General features: G+C 41.3%; 1 protein-coding gene across 1 annotated transcript in view; it reads left to right on the forward strand.

The window, feature by feature from the left end:
* DHRS12 (dehydrogenase/reductase (SDR family) member 12) overlaps positions 1-12,246 on the forward strand; it is a 61,800-nt gene extending 49,554 nt beyond the window's left edge. The window contains exons 12-16 of the mRNA XM_010583430.1: positions 5,861-5,922; positions 6,657-6,761; positions 7,265-7,355; positions 8,691-8,828; positions 11,466-12,246. Coding sequence (XP_010581732.1) covers positions 5,861-5,922; positions 6,657-6,761; positions 7,265-7,355; positions 8,691-8,828; positions 11,466-11,593 — 524 coding nt within the window. The 3' untranslated portion in view covers positions 11,594-12,246. The remainder of the gene's footprint in view (positions 1-5,860; positions 5,923-6,656; positions 6,762-7,264; positions 7,356-8,690; positions 8,829-11,465) is intronic.
* The last annotated feature ends 2,245 nt before the right edge of the window (positions 12,247-14,491 follow it).

Consider the following 14,491-nt stretch of genomic DNA (forward strand, 5'->3'; position numbering starts at 1 on the left):
GACTGTGTTCTGAACTACTCAAAGTCAGGCAACTTGGGTACCAGCTGTCAGTCTGCTGTAAGGTCAGTGCCTGATCAGACCATGATACCAATTTTCTTTCTAAAGAGCTTTGAGACTCACGGATGAGAGGTGCTATGTGAAAGGATAAGGTTGAATGTAATTGCATATCAACTAGCTATACTAAAGCCTAGGTTCTCAGGACACAGAGGAACCCTTATCGAGCTGAGCTTTGTAATTCAAGGGAAATGTAAACCTTTGTTTTGTCTTTCATGTTCATTAGCTCTTCCCCTACACTCTTGGTTATTGCTGAAGGCTGGAATTGGCCCTCAGAGACAGCACACTAAAATCTTCATTCCTGATCTTGTACTCGGGAAACAGACTTGGGGATGTCTCTTACTTGGAACTGCATAAATTGAAGACTTGAAAAGATAACCAGGTCAAGGAAGAATGTCGGGGGGTTTTTTGTTTGTTTGTTTTTAAGACTTGGACATAAGAAAAGCAAGCCAATATCACTGATTTTTTTTTTTTTTTCCTACCAGATGAATGAACCTTTTTTCTTTTTTGTTCCCACTTTTTTCACAGTTGAAATAACACTGTTCCTAATAATACCCTGAATGTTAGCAGATTGAAAACCTCACCAACAATTTACCACTAATTGCCAGATAGAACATCAAGCAAAAACTATTCTAGAGTCCACCAAGACACTTGCGTCTGCAATAATTGCATCATCAATTAATTTGATGTTATAAACAGGTAGTGGCTTTACAATATTACTTCTGCTAAAACCATAATTTTCTTTATAAATCAATTTTAAAGTACAGGTTTTGGGGTCACTTTAAATCTGTAAAGCAGATAGGAGTATGTGTTCATGTACTATTATTATACGTGATATCCCGTTGACTTCCAAGTCTGAAATATATGAATCCTAAGGAGTCTTCCAGGTTTTAGCAGGCTAAAGCTGAGTTACACCACCAGCATTCTGGAAATCTGCCTTCACAGTGCTTCTTTACATTTTCTGCTAGGACTCTCCTGTGTACTGCTTAGTTTCATGTTCTAGTACAGAAAGATTGTAGCCTTCTGTGGGAAAGACCAGTGTCTTGTACACTGTAGACTTCTGCTGCTTGCACGGGGATAGCTTTCACTTTGGTTATGCTGTGGTAGAGATGGTGAGATCCACAGTGAGCTAACTGTTGCAAGATCATGCAATAGTGTTCCCTGCAAGACCTAACAATAATGTTTTCCATACAGTTCCCTCAGCTTCTGCTTCAGGTCATGTGAAAGGTAGTGTGATTTTATTTAGGAGTTTATGAAGCAGACAGGCTGATTTTTGTAGGGTTTTGGTCTTTTTTTTTTTAAACAACTTAGTGTACAAATTGAATCTTTATGTCCATAACGGCTCCTCATTTTCTACACTTGCATCATTAAAGTTTCACTCTGTGGTTATGAAACCACTGAATTACTGCTCATACAGGTTGACAGAGGAGTTCACTGTATGGAGTTAAAAATGGGAGTTGTTAATTAGAGCACAATATCAGATTACTCAACTAAATTGAGAAGATCTCAGAGCCAGTGGAGCAATTATAAAATGGACCACAATGGAATGTATGGTGATTCAAATTTTTTTTTGAGCAAGTAAACATGAAACTTAAATATTAATGTGTGTATGAACAAAGTGTGTTCTCATTAAGTGCCATGCTCGTTGGTTTTAATGGAATTACCATGTGTAATGCACAGACTGACAACCTGCAGTGTCTAATCTGCTATATGATAGAGTTGGTTGAATGGTGTGTAATGGTGGAGTTGCTGTATCCCTATAGGAAAGTTTTAATTACACTGTATTATACATTATTTCCTATTACATGAGCCCAGTTTCAAGACATGAAACTTACAGGAATTTTTCCAAAGAAAAGCAAATGTTGAGAGGATGTTTATCTTTAAAAGAAACTGTGCATCAATCCCAGGAGCCTCTTTAACTGGAGAAAACATGGCCAGCAAGTACCGTGTCAAACCTCATTACACGGAGCAGGGCTGTAGCTTGTCCAATAGGTTTCTCTAGTCAACTCTTCACCTCAGCAGAGTTCAGTGAGGGCATGATGAAATCCTGTACATGGGGGTGATAGACTGGATGGTTACTCACCCCCTTCTGTGTTCCTGCTGTTTCTGAACAAGCTCCAAAATTCATCTTGCTCGACTCCTTTGTGGCACAGCAAATACCCCTTTTCAAGGGGAAGTGTTGTATACCATTTCACTGCAATTTATTTTTTTCTTTTTGCCCAGTTACCCCAGTGGGAGTCAAGCTTTCAGGCCATGTAGACAATACACCTTCCAGTGGCAGGAGAAGGTGATGTATAAGAGTCTGGCCTTTGTCACACAGTCACAGATACAGGTAGTACAGCTGTATGTCTAGCACTGCCTTGTAGTTCCCTGCCTGCTGGGTCAGAGATGCGTGTGAGAGAGGCTGCTGCTTGAGTTTCCACTGTGTGAGTAATTCAAAGTAGCCTGCTCTTTTCCACAGGCACTCAGACCTGTGCAAGAAATGAGCCGTAGTCCAGGAGAACTGTCCAGACAGGAACGTCCTGCTCCCAGTTGCCATGTGTCCCAGAGGGCTCTCGGTTTCTCCTCTGTCGTGGATGCAACTGCTGGGGTGCAGGCACTGGGAAACATGGTGGCCTCAAGGCTGATTAACTCCATTTACAGAGTATCTGCTTGAGACAAGGACTAGCTTTCTCCAGAACCCCCCAGGAGTTGTGGCAGCTCTTGTTTTCTGGGGAAAAATGGTCATCCTTTCTTTCTCGCAGAATCCCGAAGGTCCTCTCAGAGGAGGGGCAGGATCACCAAGATACCCAGTGCTTAATGCTTTCAGTGCAAGGCACATCACTGTTGATCATTGCCTTTCCCTCCATGCACCTTTGTGTTCTCTCTTGGTCTTCTTAAACAATTAAGAAAAAAAAAAAGAAACCTCAAAAAAATCTGTACAGTTTGAATGCAGTGATAATTAAGCATTAATCACATTTTATATGCTTTACTGTTTTTAACTAAGGTCTGTGGGAGGAGGTTCCTCCTTTAACAGACAAAAATTATTTTTGTGTCAAGGAAACATACTAGAATGCTGAAGTGTTCATTTTGGAAAGGCAACTATCCAGTACATTGATATTAATAATCAATTATTAGCAAAAGGATATATAATTTGGATGTTTTCTTGATTTCCTTAAGTGGGGGGAGAAGGGAAGGTAGTTTCTTCTAACAAATCAGTTTTGGTTTTCCTTGCAATTTTTTTTTTTTACTGAAAGTAAAAAGATTTTCCTTTTTTGTTTTTATACTGTTAATGCAATTCATGTTTTTATGAGGACTGTGGCAGGCAACACATTCATTTGCAGCTTCCCCTTTTACTTAGAAATTCACTTCTGTATTACTGAATGCTGCAATACAGCTGTGCTTGGCAAAATACATGCCGTGAGGTACATGGCTGTGCCAGGTCTCTACACTGGCTGTACTGAGAATTCTTCCTACTTGTTTGAACATAACTATCAAACTATGTGCCAGCTTTTACGTGAATAAAAATGTGGAGGTTTCAATCGATGATGATGCATTCCAGCCAATAACATACCTTATTAATAAGGTATGTCTATTCTACTATTATTGTACTAAATTTCTTGTCCAGGCTGTTTTGCCTGACAGACCAACCCATGCAAATAAGAGCATATAATATCCAAGTATATTTGTTAAAGTACTGAGGAGTTTGCGTTTGAACACTTAAAACAGGGACAATAGTTGGTGAAATATTTAGTAATGGGAGAAACGCTTCAGTCTTAATGCCTGATGTGTTGCGTCTGTGTGTGTTTTGAGATACTAGTGCTTACCATAGGAAGCTGGGATCAAAACTGGTCTTTTTGCTCTCTGTCTCAAAGCAAATGAGCAAGTGGTTTTGTGGGGCAAAAAGATGGAATGCTCTAGCTCTGTGGGATTTACGGAATTCTTAATAGACTTGAGGAAGAGAGGAGACGCTGGCTTTGCAGTTAGTTTGTGGTTTTAAATAAGCACATAAACTTTTGACAAGCTGTAGTTGCTATAAGCAGGATTTTTGGCATTGAGCATTCCTATCATCCAGCTGGAAAACAAAACAAAACTCAGTTGTTAATGAGGCAATGTTAATGCATTCATCTTTGCATCCCTTTAGAATTAACAAATCAACATGAAGCCCCTTAAAAGTGTAAATTAATCTGCAGGACAGTAAAATCAAGCATCGTCATAGCTGGTGCATTGCAGCTCTGCCTTTTGGAGATGCAGCTTATTTAACCAAGACATGATGTTACTTTGCATTTGAAGAATCCATAGCAAATCAAAATTTAATCCAGGCTCTCGGCTTGTACTGAAGTGATTTATTTATTTATTTATTTTTTACATCGCAGCAGTCTCCCATGACAATCAGTGGTGGTTCTTGTCCTAATGATGTCATCGTTCAGTCTCCCCAGCACTACCAGGGGAGACGTACAGGCTCTCGTTATTCACTGGCAACTGCCTTTGCTTGCATTTTCTGCTGAAGACAGGCTGCATTTACTCATCTGCTGTGCGTTTGCTTTGATTTGCCAGGGTTTTAAATATATTGTGTGCATATGGATGTCCCTCTGATTATATAGAGAAAATGAAGAGTGCTGTGACTGACAGGGGAACTGAACAGTTTGTTCACCAAGCATGTGACATGTTTGATTTTGGTAGCGTATTTATAAACACACTGTATTTTAACTGGGTGATCTCATTGCCTCTGCGGAAGAGAGGTTATAAAGACACATGCTGAAGTCTTCACGTCTACTGAAAAACATAGCCTCAGTAGCTCATGGAAAAAAATACATTTATTGCTGACACAGAATTGTTGAACTAGAGCCATTTGTGAAGAGATGAGAGGTAAGTATTATACTTGGTGCAGAAACACTAGACTAAATGGGGCTAGATTCATTTTGAATTAAACAGAATTTTTTAAAATACAGTTTAAAGGGAAAACAATTAAAAATATCTCTGAGATAAAAACAAACAAAAATTCCTGTGTTGCACTTGAGTGGGTGAAACACCACTAGGTGTGTCTGAATCAAATACACTAGCAGTTGAACAATGTTTTGAATAACAAACTTTGCTGGTCATGGTAACAGCTGTAATGGAATATATTTGTGTGGTGTGTACAAATCTACGCTAAATGAACACGATTAAAGTGGGGAAGGACAGAGTTAAGTTTCCCAAGTAATTTTAGCTTGGCCTTGGGCACACAACATGAATATTTTTCCCCCCAAGGATTCCTTATCTTCTGTAATAGTCATGCTGGGGATTTAAGAGGTGTTTTTTGTGTGCAACACAAATCAAAAGTGTCAGTGTACTCTGAGTGATTTCATAGTGAGAAGGCAAAAATGGACGAATCTTAAGTGCAGATGCAAGGGCCTAAGAAACACAAGTGTGAAGCACAGTTTCCTTCTCTTGTTCATGACCTGGCATAGATACCTGTGTCTATGCCACACATGGAGGGGAAACGCATTCCCTGTTTCTTTGCTGGCATCACCTTACCCCCAAGGAAATCCATACCTGAGCCATTTTGCCTTCAGAGTCATGGCTGAATGTAGTGAGGAGTTTGCTCTACAGATACAATAAACATAAAAGTCTATAAAATAACTGATGTGCCTTTTGATAAGTGTGCAGCAATGTGGACCACTACAAGTTGAGTTGGCATATTGCAGGTAAAGCAGAAAAAAAAAATCATCATTAAATTCAGATCAAGTTTCAGAAATAAAGAGACTTTGGGTTGTTACAGAGGGTGGGGAGAGAAGAAAGCTTTTTTAAAAAGACAAGTTAATGTTGGTGCCTGTCTGTCTTTTAGGTACATACATTCTGACAACTGCCCTGCTGCCCCTCCTGGAAAAAGAAGCTGATGCCAGAGTGGTGAGTCTGTGATACTGTTGAAAAGTGTTTTACTACTCTTACCTTCTGCTTTGTGACAGCATTTCTTTGATTATGCTAGCAATGCAGGATTAGTTGTAATGCTGTAAGCATCTCTAGAACCCTCTTGGATTTTGCTAACAACCACCTCCTTCTCCAAGGCAAAGCTCCTGCCTGCTACTCTCAACCCTTCGTTGGAAATCAGAGTAAAACACTTCTTTTGGAAGCCTCCCCTTTTACTTTCCCTGGGGCATGTTACCTCCTGCAGCGTAGTGCAAAATACCTATAACAGGAGTATAGGCTTAAAAGAACCTTACAGATCTTGCTGTAAAATAGGACAGCAGGTACATTTTTTTTAAATGAAATTTCCCAAGTTTTGTACAGTCTCTTGTTTTCTAGTTAGCTTCTATAATTGCTAAACATATAAACTACAAATAGTGCTATTCTGCTATTTTCTTTCTCCCAATTACTTCTCAAAAGGAAGAAGCACAAAGTTCCCTGAAGCAGTCAACACCACTTTGAATGAAAATCACTTTCTAAAAAAAATTCTGTTTCTTCCACCTCATCTCCAGGTATGCTCCACACATGAGCACAAGTGTAGTGCAAAGAGTATGGAGAGGGATCCTGCTCCCTAGGGATTTCCAAATATGGCCTGAAGACCACATTACATGCATGAGTGCGATTGTGGGGAGTTCCTGGTTTTGCTTTTCGTTCATTTGCTTTTCATTCGATTACAGATAACTGTCTCTTCTGGGGGCATGCTAGTTCAAAAATTAAACATATCTGACTTGCAGTCGGGAAATGGGACATTTGATGGAACTATGGTGTATGCACAGAACAAGGTACAGTCAGTGGTTTTGAAAACAAAGCCCAGCACTTGTTTGTTAGGCGGCTTATACCATCTGCTTTGCAAAAAGCTGTTGCTTTCCCATTGCATCCAACCCACACAGAGGTGCACAAGCAATAATCTTCAGAAGTATGATGAGTGCATACCATCTTGCACGGAGAGCATGGGTAGACTTTCATTTGATTTGATACAAGTCTTACGGGGGAAAACTGTCTTTAGCTGACAAACCCTTTCTGCCTGCTTAGTTCTTACCTACAGTCTGCAGCAAGTAGACGTGGTCAGTAAAAGCAGTGTAACCTCTTTAAAAGTAAGCTTGTGGCCAGGGTATGGATTGCAATGACCATAGTGGTCTCTGACAAAATTATCCAATAAATCCAATCAGGTTGAGCAAAGGTATATTTCTGCTATGCATGCCTTGGTATTTACAGCACATTTGATGTAGTTTATCTCTCTGGGAACTAACTTGATGCTAGTCTGGCTCTTTCTGCTCTATCCTAGAGACAGCAAGTTGTCTTGACAGAACAGTGGGCAAAAGCTCACAGAAACATTCATTTCTCTGTGATGCACCCTGGCTGGGCAGACACTCCAGGTAACATCTGCTTGACACTGACTATATTTTTTCTTTTCAGGATTAGTCTAAAACCAAAGAGAAATGAAACTTTCTGGTAGATTTCTCCAACAGGTGCAGTGATTTCTTGGCTCCAAACTGGTGCTTGAAGCAGTTTTATGCCCCCCGGCAGCTCTGTTCTGCACAGTGTCTGCTATCTGTGTATGTCCAGGGAATAATAATGGGCAATGAATGGTTCCAGCCCCACGCAAATGCACAGCAGAGCCACAGTGCTTTAAGCTAACCTTTAAGTTACATTTGTAGTGGGGCTGTTAAACACACAGGTAGAGCTTCTGCCTCTGTAAGTACCAACGTGTAGACATTGGGAATTTGCGAGGGCATATAGGAAAGTAGAGCACGCAGCATTGTGCAAGCCCTGTTCCTCTGCTCTTCCTCTAAACATTTACTGCTGTTGAGAAGCAGCGTGTTTGGCCAGACAGCCCTTTGTCTGAGCTGCAGCTGTTCTTCAGTGACTGTGTCTCGCCAGGCGGGCCAGCATCAGTTATCCAGTATGCATGTTGTGTTCTACAATATGTTACCAGCCCCTAACACCCAAGCTTGGGATGCAGGCTAGCAGTCTGATCTCTAGGTCTTTTCTAGGGATGGAGTTTCCAAAATTTGCTTCTGATGACAGAAGCATTTACCCAGTCTACTTTATGCTTGAAAAATGCCCCTTCCAACTAAATATCCTAGTATTTCTTTTTCTCTAAAATACATTTATTTTTGTACATTCTTTGTGGATTTTAAACCTAATGAACCATAAAGTTACCCCACCTTAAAGTTCAAGGACTCTCCTACCCCCAAAAATAAACAGCTGCAGGGGATGGGCCTTCAGTCATCACCTGTTCAACAAAATAAAAAGAAACCAGAGTTTGAACATGAATTATTACGTAGTTGGTTTAGGTACTGTTCACCATACAGTTTTTAAATACAATGCTGCAACTGGTTTCTTAAAACTGGTGAGAAAACAAGAGCTAAAACCCCTGGGTTTTGGTATTTCCCCCCATGTCTTGGCTTCTTTGCAGTTTAGAATGGAATTGGCTCAGGAGTCTCTTGCTGATCCTGTTCTCAGCTCCTACTAGTTTTGGTCCTGTAATTTGACCCAAACAAACAACTGGTGGATGATCTGGCAGTTTAGCACTATTCCAGCAGAAGACATTGTACTCTTAGCTATGGGGAAATACTGGTTCTCCTTCATAAACTCTGAGATGCCTTCTCTTCCTTCTACGCTCACAATGGCAATTTTAAGCTTTTTTTGTTTTTTTAATCAAAAAAACCTTGCATGGCAGACCACCATTCCATTGTTATTCTTTCTAGCTGTGAGATCGTCAATGCCAGATTTCTATCAGAAGATGAAGAATACCCTGCGCACAGAGGCCCAGGGAGCTGATACCGTTGTATGGTTGGCAGTATCATCAGAAGCAATAAAGTTACCGAGTGGCTTGTTCTTCCAAGGTAAGGCAGCAGTGTCTTACATTGCGCAGCAGTGGAGATCCCTAAGCTGCCTGAACTGTAGGATCCCCATCTGGCCTGGAAGGGGATGAAGGCTCCACCAGGCAACTGTTGTTTGAAGGATAAAGTATTACTCAAAATTGTTCCCAGACTAAAGGTTCAAGTGAGAATTGTGCAACCAGAGAACGACTGTGTTAAGTTGTTATGTTTCTGCTTTTGTCCTCTAAAGTAGCTGATAGAGACTTCAAAGCATTTCTTTAGGGAGGTGGGAGTTTTTTTAATGAAAATGGCTGTATGCAGGACTGTGCTAAGGGAAGGTGAATCACAGCAGTCAAACAACATCTTTTATGATGCTGGAAAACTAGCATCCTTCTCACAGAGCACCAGGGGTTGGCTTTGCTTTGACAGGCTCTTCTTCCTACTGCTCCATGCTAGTTAAAACTGCCAATTCCCCCTTTCTCTAATGCTGGGCAGAGACTTGAGCGTAGTGGCATTTTTGGCACTGTGAGCATAGGGAATGGAAAAATAGGGCAGAGCCCTTCTTTTCTCCCAGATGAATGACAGGCATCTTAGTAGGAACAGGTGGAAGCATAGATGTCTTAATGGTGATGCAGGTCAGTCCAGAAGGAGAAAGGCAAAGGTCAGGATAATTGCTTACAGAAGCCCAGAACTTTTGTTGGATGTGGCACTCGAATCCTGATTCACTGAATTTCTAGGTGGAGCATACAGGGAGTTCAGACTTTTCCCGAGTTGGGTTGACTTTGTCCCTTCTGTCCCCTCTCAGACAGTCACGCAGGGTTGGTTGACAGATACTTAACTGGACCTTTTTCATGTCATCATGTGGCGCATGCAGAAACCCCACATGCCAGCTGGTCAGTCGTCTTTGTAGAAGCAGGCTTTGCCTTTTTCGTACTCCTGTCACCTTCTTCCAGTCATCATGCTTCTGTCTAGTTGTTCTTTCTCTAGATCATAATTCCACCTGGCTCTTGCCTTTGGCCTCTGTCTACCCCCAGCTTTAGTAAACAGGGAACATGCCTTGGCTCTTTAGCTATAGCTGTTGACTTTTGAGAGCTTTGGTCTTGGCACGACTGTTCTTAAGGCTGCAAGAGAAGTCCTGTGTCTGTGTCCCGTGCTTATCAAATAGTGATGAAATCAGTTATTTCTCTCCTGCTGCCCTTTGGAAGCCACAGCTTAGTATGGGCCCTCTTCAGGCCCTTTCAGTAAAGGGGTTTGTGTGCAGGAGCATTTCACCACAGACCCTCTGGTCCTTGATGGCCATTTCCTGCATCAGTCACACCTTCCCTCCATTTCTTCTGTTCTCTTTTATTCTGTTCCCTTTGAGTGCAAACCAAAGCCAGCATTTTTTTTTTTTTCCTGAGGAAAAAAAAATGGGAAGTAAGAACCTGACTCGTACAACCACAATTCTCTGCATCTGCCAAAATAAAAAATGTTTGACAGAGTCCTGCTTTCCAAAGACTACAAGCATCTTCTCCGTGATGCTGAACTTGGCTTTCACACATAGTTCCCAAACTTTAGCACAGGCTACTGGAAGCAGTACAGTTAGGTCGGAAGCAGTTCATATTCAGTGATGGAGAAGGGAATGTTCCTCTGCATGTTTCTCTCCTCAATTTTCCATGAGCAGAGGTTATGTGGTGTATGCAGCCAGTTACATTTGCTCTTAAGAGAGCAAACATCTCTGCTCCCCTGGGAAGCCCGATGGCAGCCTGATAGGTTTCCAGAGGAATCTGCTGCCCAGTGTTGCAACAGCTTCTTCTTTTAGTCTCAGCTGGCTACTGCGGAAGGACTTACTAAATAAACTAGCAGTGCTGCGCCAGTGCTTTGATGTTTGTTTCATAGACATCTGAGAGCGTTGTCACAAGGTTCCTGGGCTCTAGATACCATGTTTTTGGGGAGAAAAATCCCTTAGAATGGATGGCGATAGAGCTGTATTTACACAGAGTGAGCGAGGCGTATGAGATTTGGAAAACCAAGCAAAGCATCAAATTGAGCAAAGCTGGTCAGACGTCTTTATGTTGGATACATGTTACTTAAGGTGACTAAGCAATTAGCTTAAGTTCTTTAGCATTTAGAATTTAACCATTATTTTTAAGGATGAAAGTAAGCATTTTAAGATTGAAAATAATCCAAACTACAAAGTCCCAGCTGGGGAATTTGTGTAGCACTAGAAACATTATCCAGAAGCCAAGGAAAAACCCTATCTCATGCTGCAAAAGCAACCTGTGCCTGCAACACCAATCTCAAGTTATTGGTCTTTGTCTACAGGAGTTGCAGTAGCGACAGCAAGAAGGCGTAACCCCACAGTAAGGCCTTCCTTTAGCTATACTGTCCTCAGCTACAAATGAGGTCTTGCTCCCCAATCTAAGTCATATTGTGCTAAAGGACAATTACTCTAGTTCCAGAATACAAATGAAATTAGCTTAATTTCAGGTTTGGAAGATACACTTAACTAAAATTGTTTACAGATACCTAGAAGGTAAGCTTCCTGGCTTCAAGACCGTGAGGTATGTTTGGGCAGTATAGAGCCAAGCAGAAAAATCTCCTCTGTGCTAGAAGAGGTGGTTAAATGTACCCATAAGGATTTTTAAAAAAAATTTTTTTTTAAATCTATTTGTCTTCCAGACAGGCAACCAGTCCCTACACACTTACCCCTGGCAAGCACCCACAGTCCACCGGAGGATGAGGAGAAGCTAATGGAGGTGCTGGAAGAGTTCTCCCAGAAGTTTAAATCCACTTCTCCAGGAACTTAGTGCCACTGCTGACACAGCGTAACCGTAAAGCTTCTAATTACACGGTGACAGTGCTGTAGTGCCCCTGCTGTTGAGGGGAAGTAGGATGCCATAGGCCTGTTAAAAATAAATTGGGTTCAGGTATTCTTATCATGGGGGAGAGCAGTGCCTGCAACGTGTTTTTTCTGTTGCAGAGTCTTTCCCATTGTGAATATGCACCTGCTGTCTCAAGACACAGTAAGGTTGCATTCTTTGAATTGGAAGAAAAATTGGGAGGCATTAAAATAAAACCCAAGGCTTTGTGAAGTTACCCAACATAATTTGAAACTCTCACCACAGAGAAATGCAGAGGAGTGTACCTTCCAGGAAAGAAGTATTGAATGTTTTAAACAATGTTTAACCACTGTATTTGACAGGTTGGTGGCTTCTTTCGCTGTGTGGGGGTGACTGGGCTCAAACCTGTAACTGGGAACGTAGAAACTCTCTCCTGCATCACCTGCTTAGTCTAAATGGAAGGATTCCTCATGGCCTTCAGCTATAAATCAATGCTGGTATGCAGAAGTGATCTGCTTCCTCATGTTTAAACAGCAAGAATTTAGGAATGCTGCCAAATGCCTTCCATGTTACTTTATGGAGCCAAGGCTGAATGTTATCCCATTTATGTCAAGAAGCCATGAAGTAGGAGGTTTCAACACATACCACACCCAGACATGGCCAGATCCAACAGAGAAATGGCTGCATGACTCTAGGTATTGAGAATAAATAACATGCTAAGCTGTACATGTTTGCCATTTCTGTGACAGATCAAAGGGAATTCCTTTATTATGAATGGCTTAAGAGGGGGGAAGGGAACACGGTGGGTGGGGGCACAGGTTTTAGAGAAGTCCACCTCCTGATGAGAGAGTTGTAGTTTGCCTGGAAGTGTTTATTTCCAGGCACAGAGGATGGGATTCATCTTACCTGACCTGTGGACATTTGAATTACTCATTGGAATTCTCGCTGTAAATCAGTAGAGAGAAACCAGGCTTTTTCACAGTGATTTACTGGATCTAGTTTAAAAATGACACCTACATTCCTACATCTTTCTACTGAAGGTGAAGACAATCAGCTCAGACTATTCCATTCAGCTGGGATTCATTTTGTCTTGCGTATTTCAGATTTACTGCAAAGCTAAGACTATTCATAACCATAGTGGTAACACGTTTTCTCCTGAACTGAGTGTTTGATAGCAAACTGCATACAGACCTTGACCAAGTTGCACTGCTGTGTTACCCATGGCTGCAGACCACTGTGGTAGGGCAAAAGGCCTAGACACACCTAGAGCACAGGTGTTCTTGAGCAATCTACCATGACTGGGAGCTAAGGCCATGCTGATGGGCAGAGGAGAACGTGTTATGTCTGCTTTACATAATTTAGTTTCCCAAAAGACATCCTACTGGCTGATGGCATTTACTCATTTTTCAAAGACATCTTGTTAAATATCAGTTTAGGAAAAAAACCCTTCTCTTTTCAGCCTATTGTCAGTCTCCTTGCAAATAAGAGAAGCCCTGAAATAAGTTTTCCTGTGATAAGCAGTGCTGAGACAAGTCAGGCCATACAGCTCTTACTGAAGAGGCTGGATCCAGCGTTCAAGCTATTGCTTCATTTTAGAAACTTAACTCCTTCCCACACTACAGTGAAGGAAAACAATGGCAAGACTTGTACAGACATTTATTTCCTAGAAGTCTGGTATTAACATTTTACATGGTTCAAACTGTTAAATACAGTTACTGAAAACAAGAGCATGGCTGGAAGCATATATAGTAACTATGTTTCTCAATCCAGTAGCTGCAAGGCTAATAACATTTGCATACTTGAGTAAGTCAAGTTGCTTCTCAGCTCTGCAGTATAGTAGAAAAGTTTAATGACTGCTATTTAAATAGTTCATAAAAATAACCAAAGTGCATAATATATATAACATGTATTTTAGTCCACATTCTGTACTGATGTATTTGAATAGCCTGTATTTTTCTTTTTAGTCACAGCTTAAAAATGAAGCCAAAGGTATGAAAGCTGCTTTAATCAAAGTTTAGTCACAGTGTAAAAGAGCCAGATACTGTGGTTTAAGAACACTTGTGATTTAAAGAGAATTAAAACATAAGACAGCAATTAGAAACAAAATCCAGAGTCTCCCACACTCTGGTATTATGGTCCTGACGATGCTTTATTTCAGCCCCTTTCCCCAAGAGCAAACGTGGCCTGTGGCTGTAAAGCCAGTGAGATGCTTTGTGTTAATGCAATTCAGAATGACTTGTACCTGCATGTAAGCAAATACATTTAGTGCCACCTATAAAATTTTAGGGGCAAGAGAAAACCAGCACCCAGTGACAGATTACCAGAAATAGAAGGTGACTGCAGTGATGCAGGGGCCACTGAAACATTCCTTGGTCTTTGGTGAAAATTTTAGGAGGTCAACGTAACAGATATCAGATGATTTTGTAACCTGCATTTCCTCTTCTTCGAAGCTTCATTTCTGGGCCAATGTTTATTCTTTGTAAAAATAAAGAAAATAAAGTAATCTGTGGTTGATTAAAGTTATAAACAATTGTTTGTTGTCTGCCTTTGAATGGCAGGGCATTCCCATATATACCTCACTATTTTGGAGTAAACTGCACATACCAACTGTCTGCATTTGCAGCAGCACCCCCGCCAGCTTTTGTGCTGTCCCAGCTCTCTACACTCCCTGTTCCACCCTTGGGAAAAAGATGCAGGCAGGGACACCCCCTTAAACAAGGCTCAGGGCAGGGGGGGATGATGAAATCCCCTGCCCGGGCTCAAAGATGTGAGTTGTACTACAGACGTCAATGTAGACAGACTTAGGTCAGTGCTGAAAAACTCAATGTAAACAATTTATTTGGTGGGACACAGCCCTGGGCCAGA

This window comes from Haliaeetus leucocephalus, unplaced genomic scaffold (assembly GCF_000737465.1).
Source record: "Haliaeetus leucocephalus isolate CR32 unplaced genomic scaffold, Haliaeetus_leucocephalus-4.0 Scaffold897, whole genome shotgun sequence".
Classification (NCBI taxonomy): domain Eukaryota; kingdom Metazoa; phylum Chordata; class Aves; order Accipitriformes; family Accipitridae; genus Haliaeetus; species Haliaeetus leucocephalus.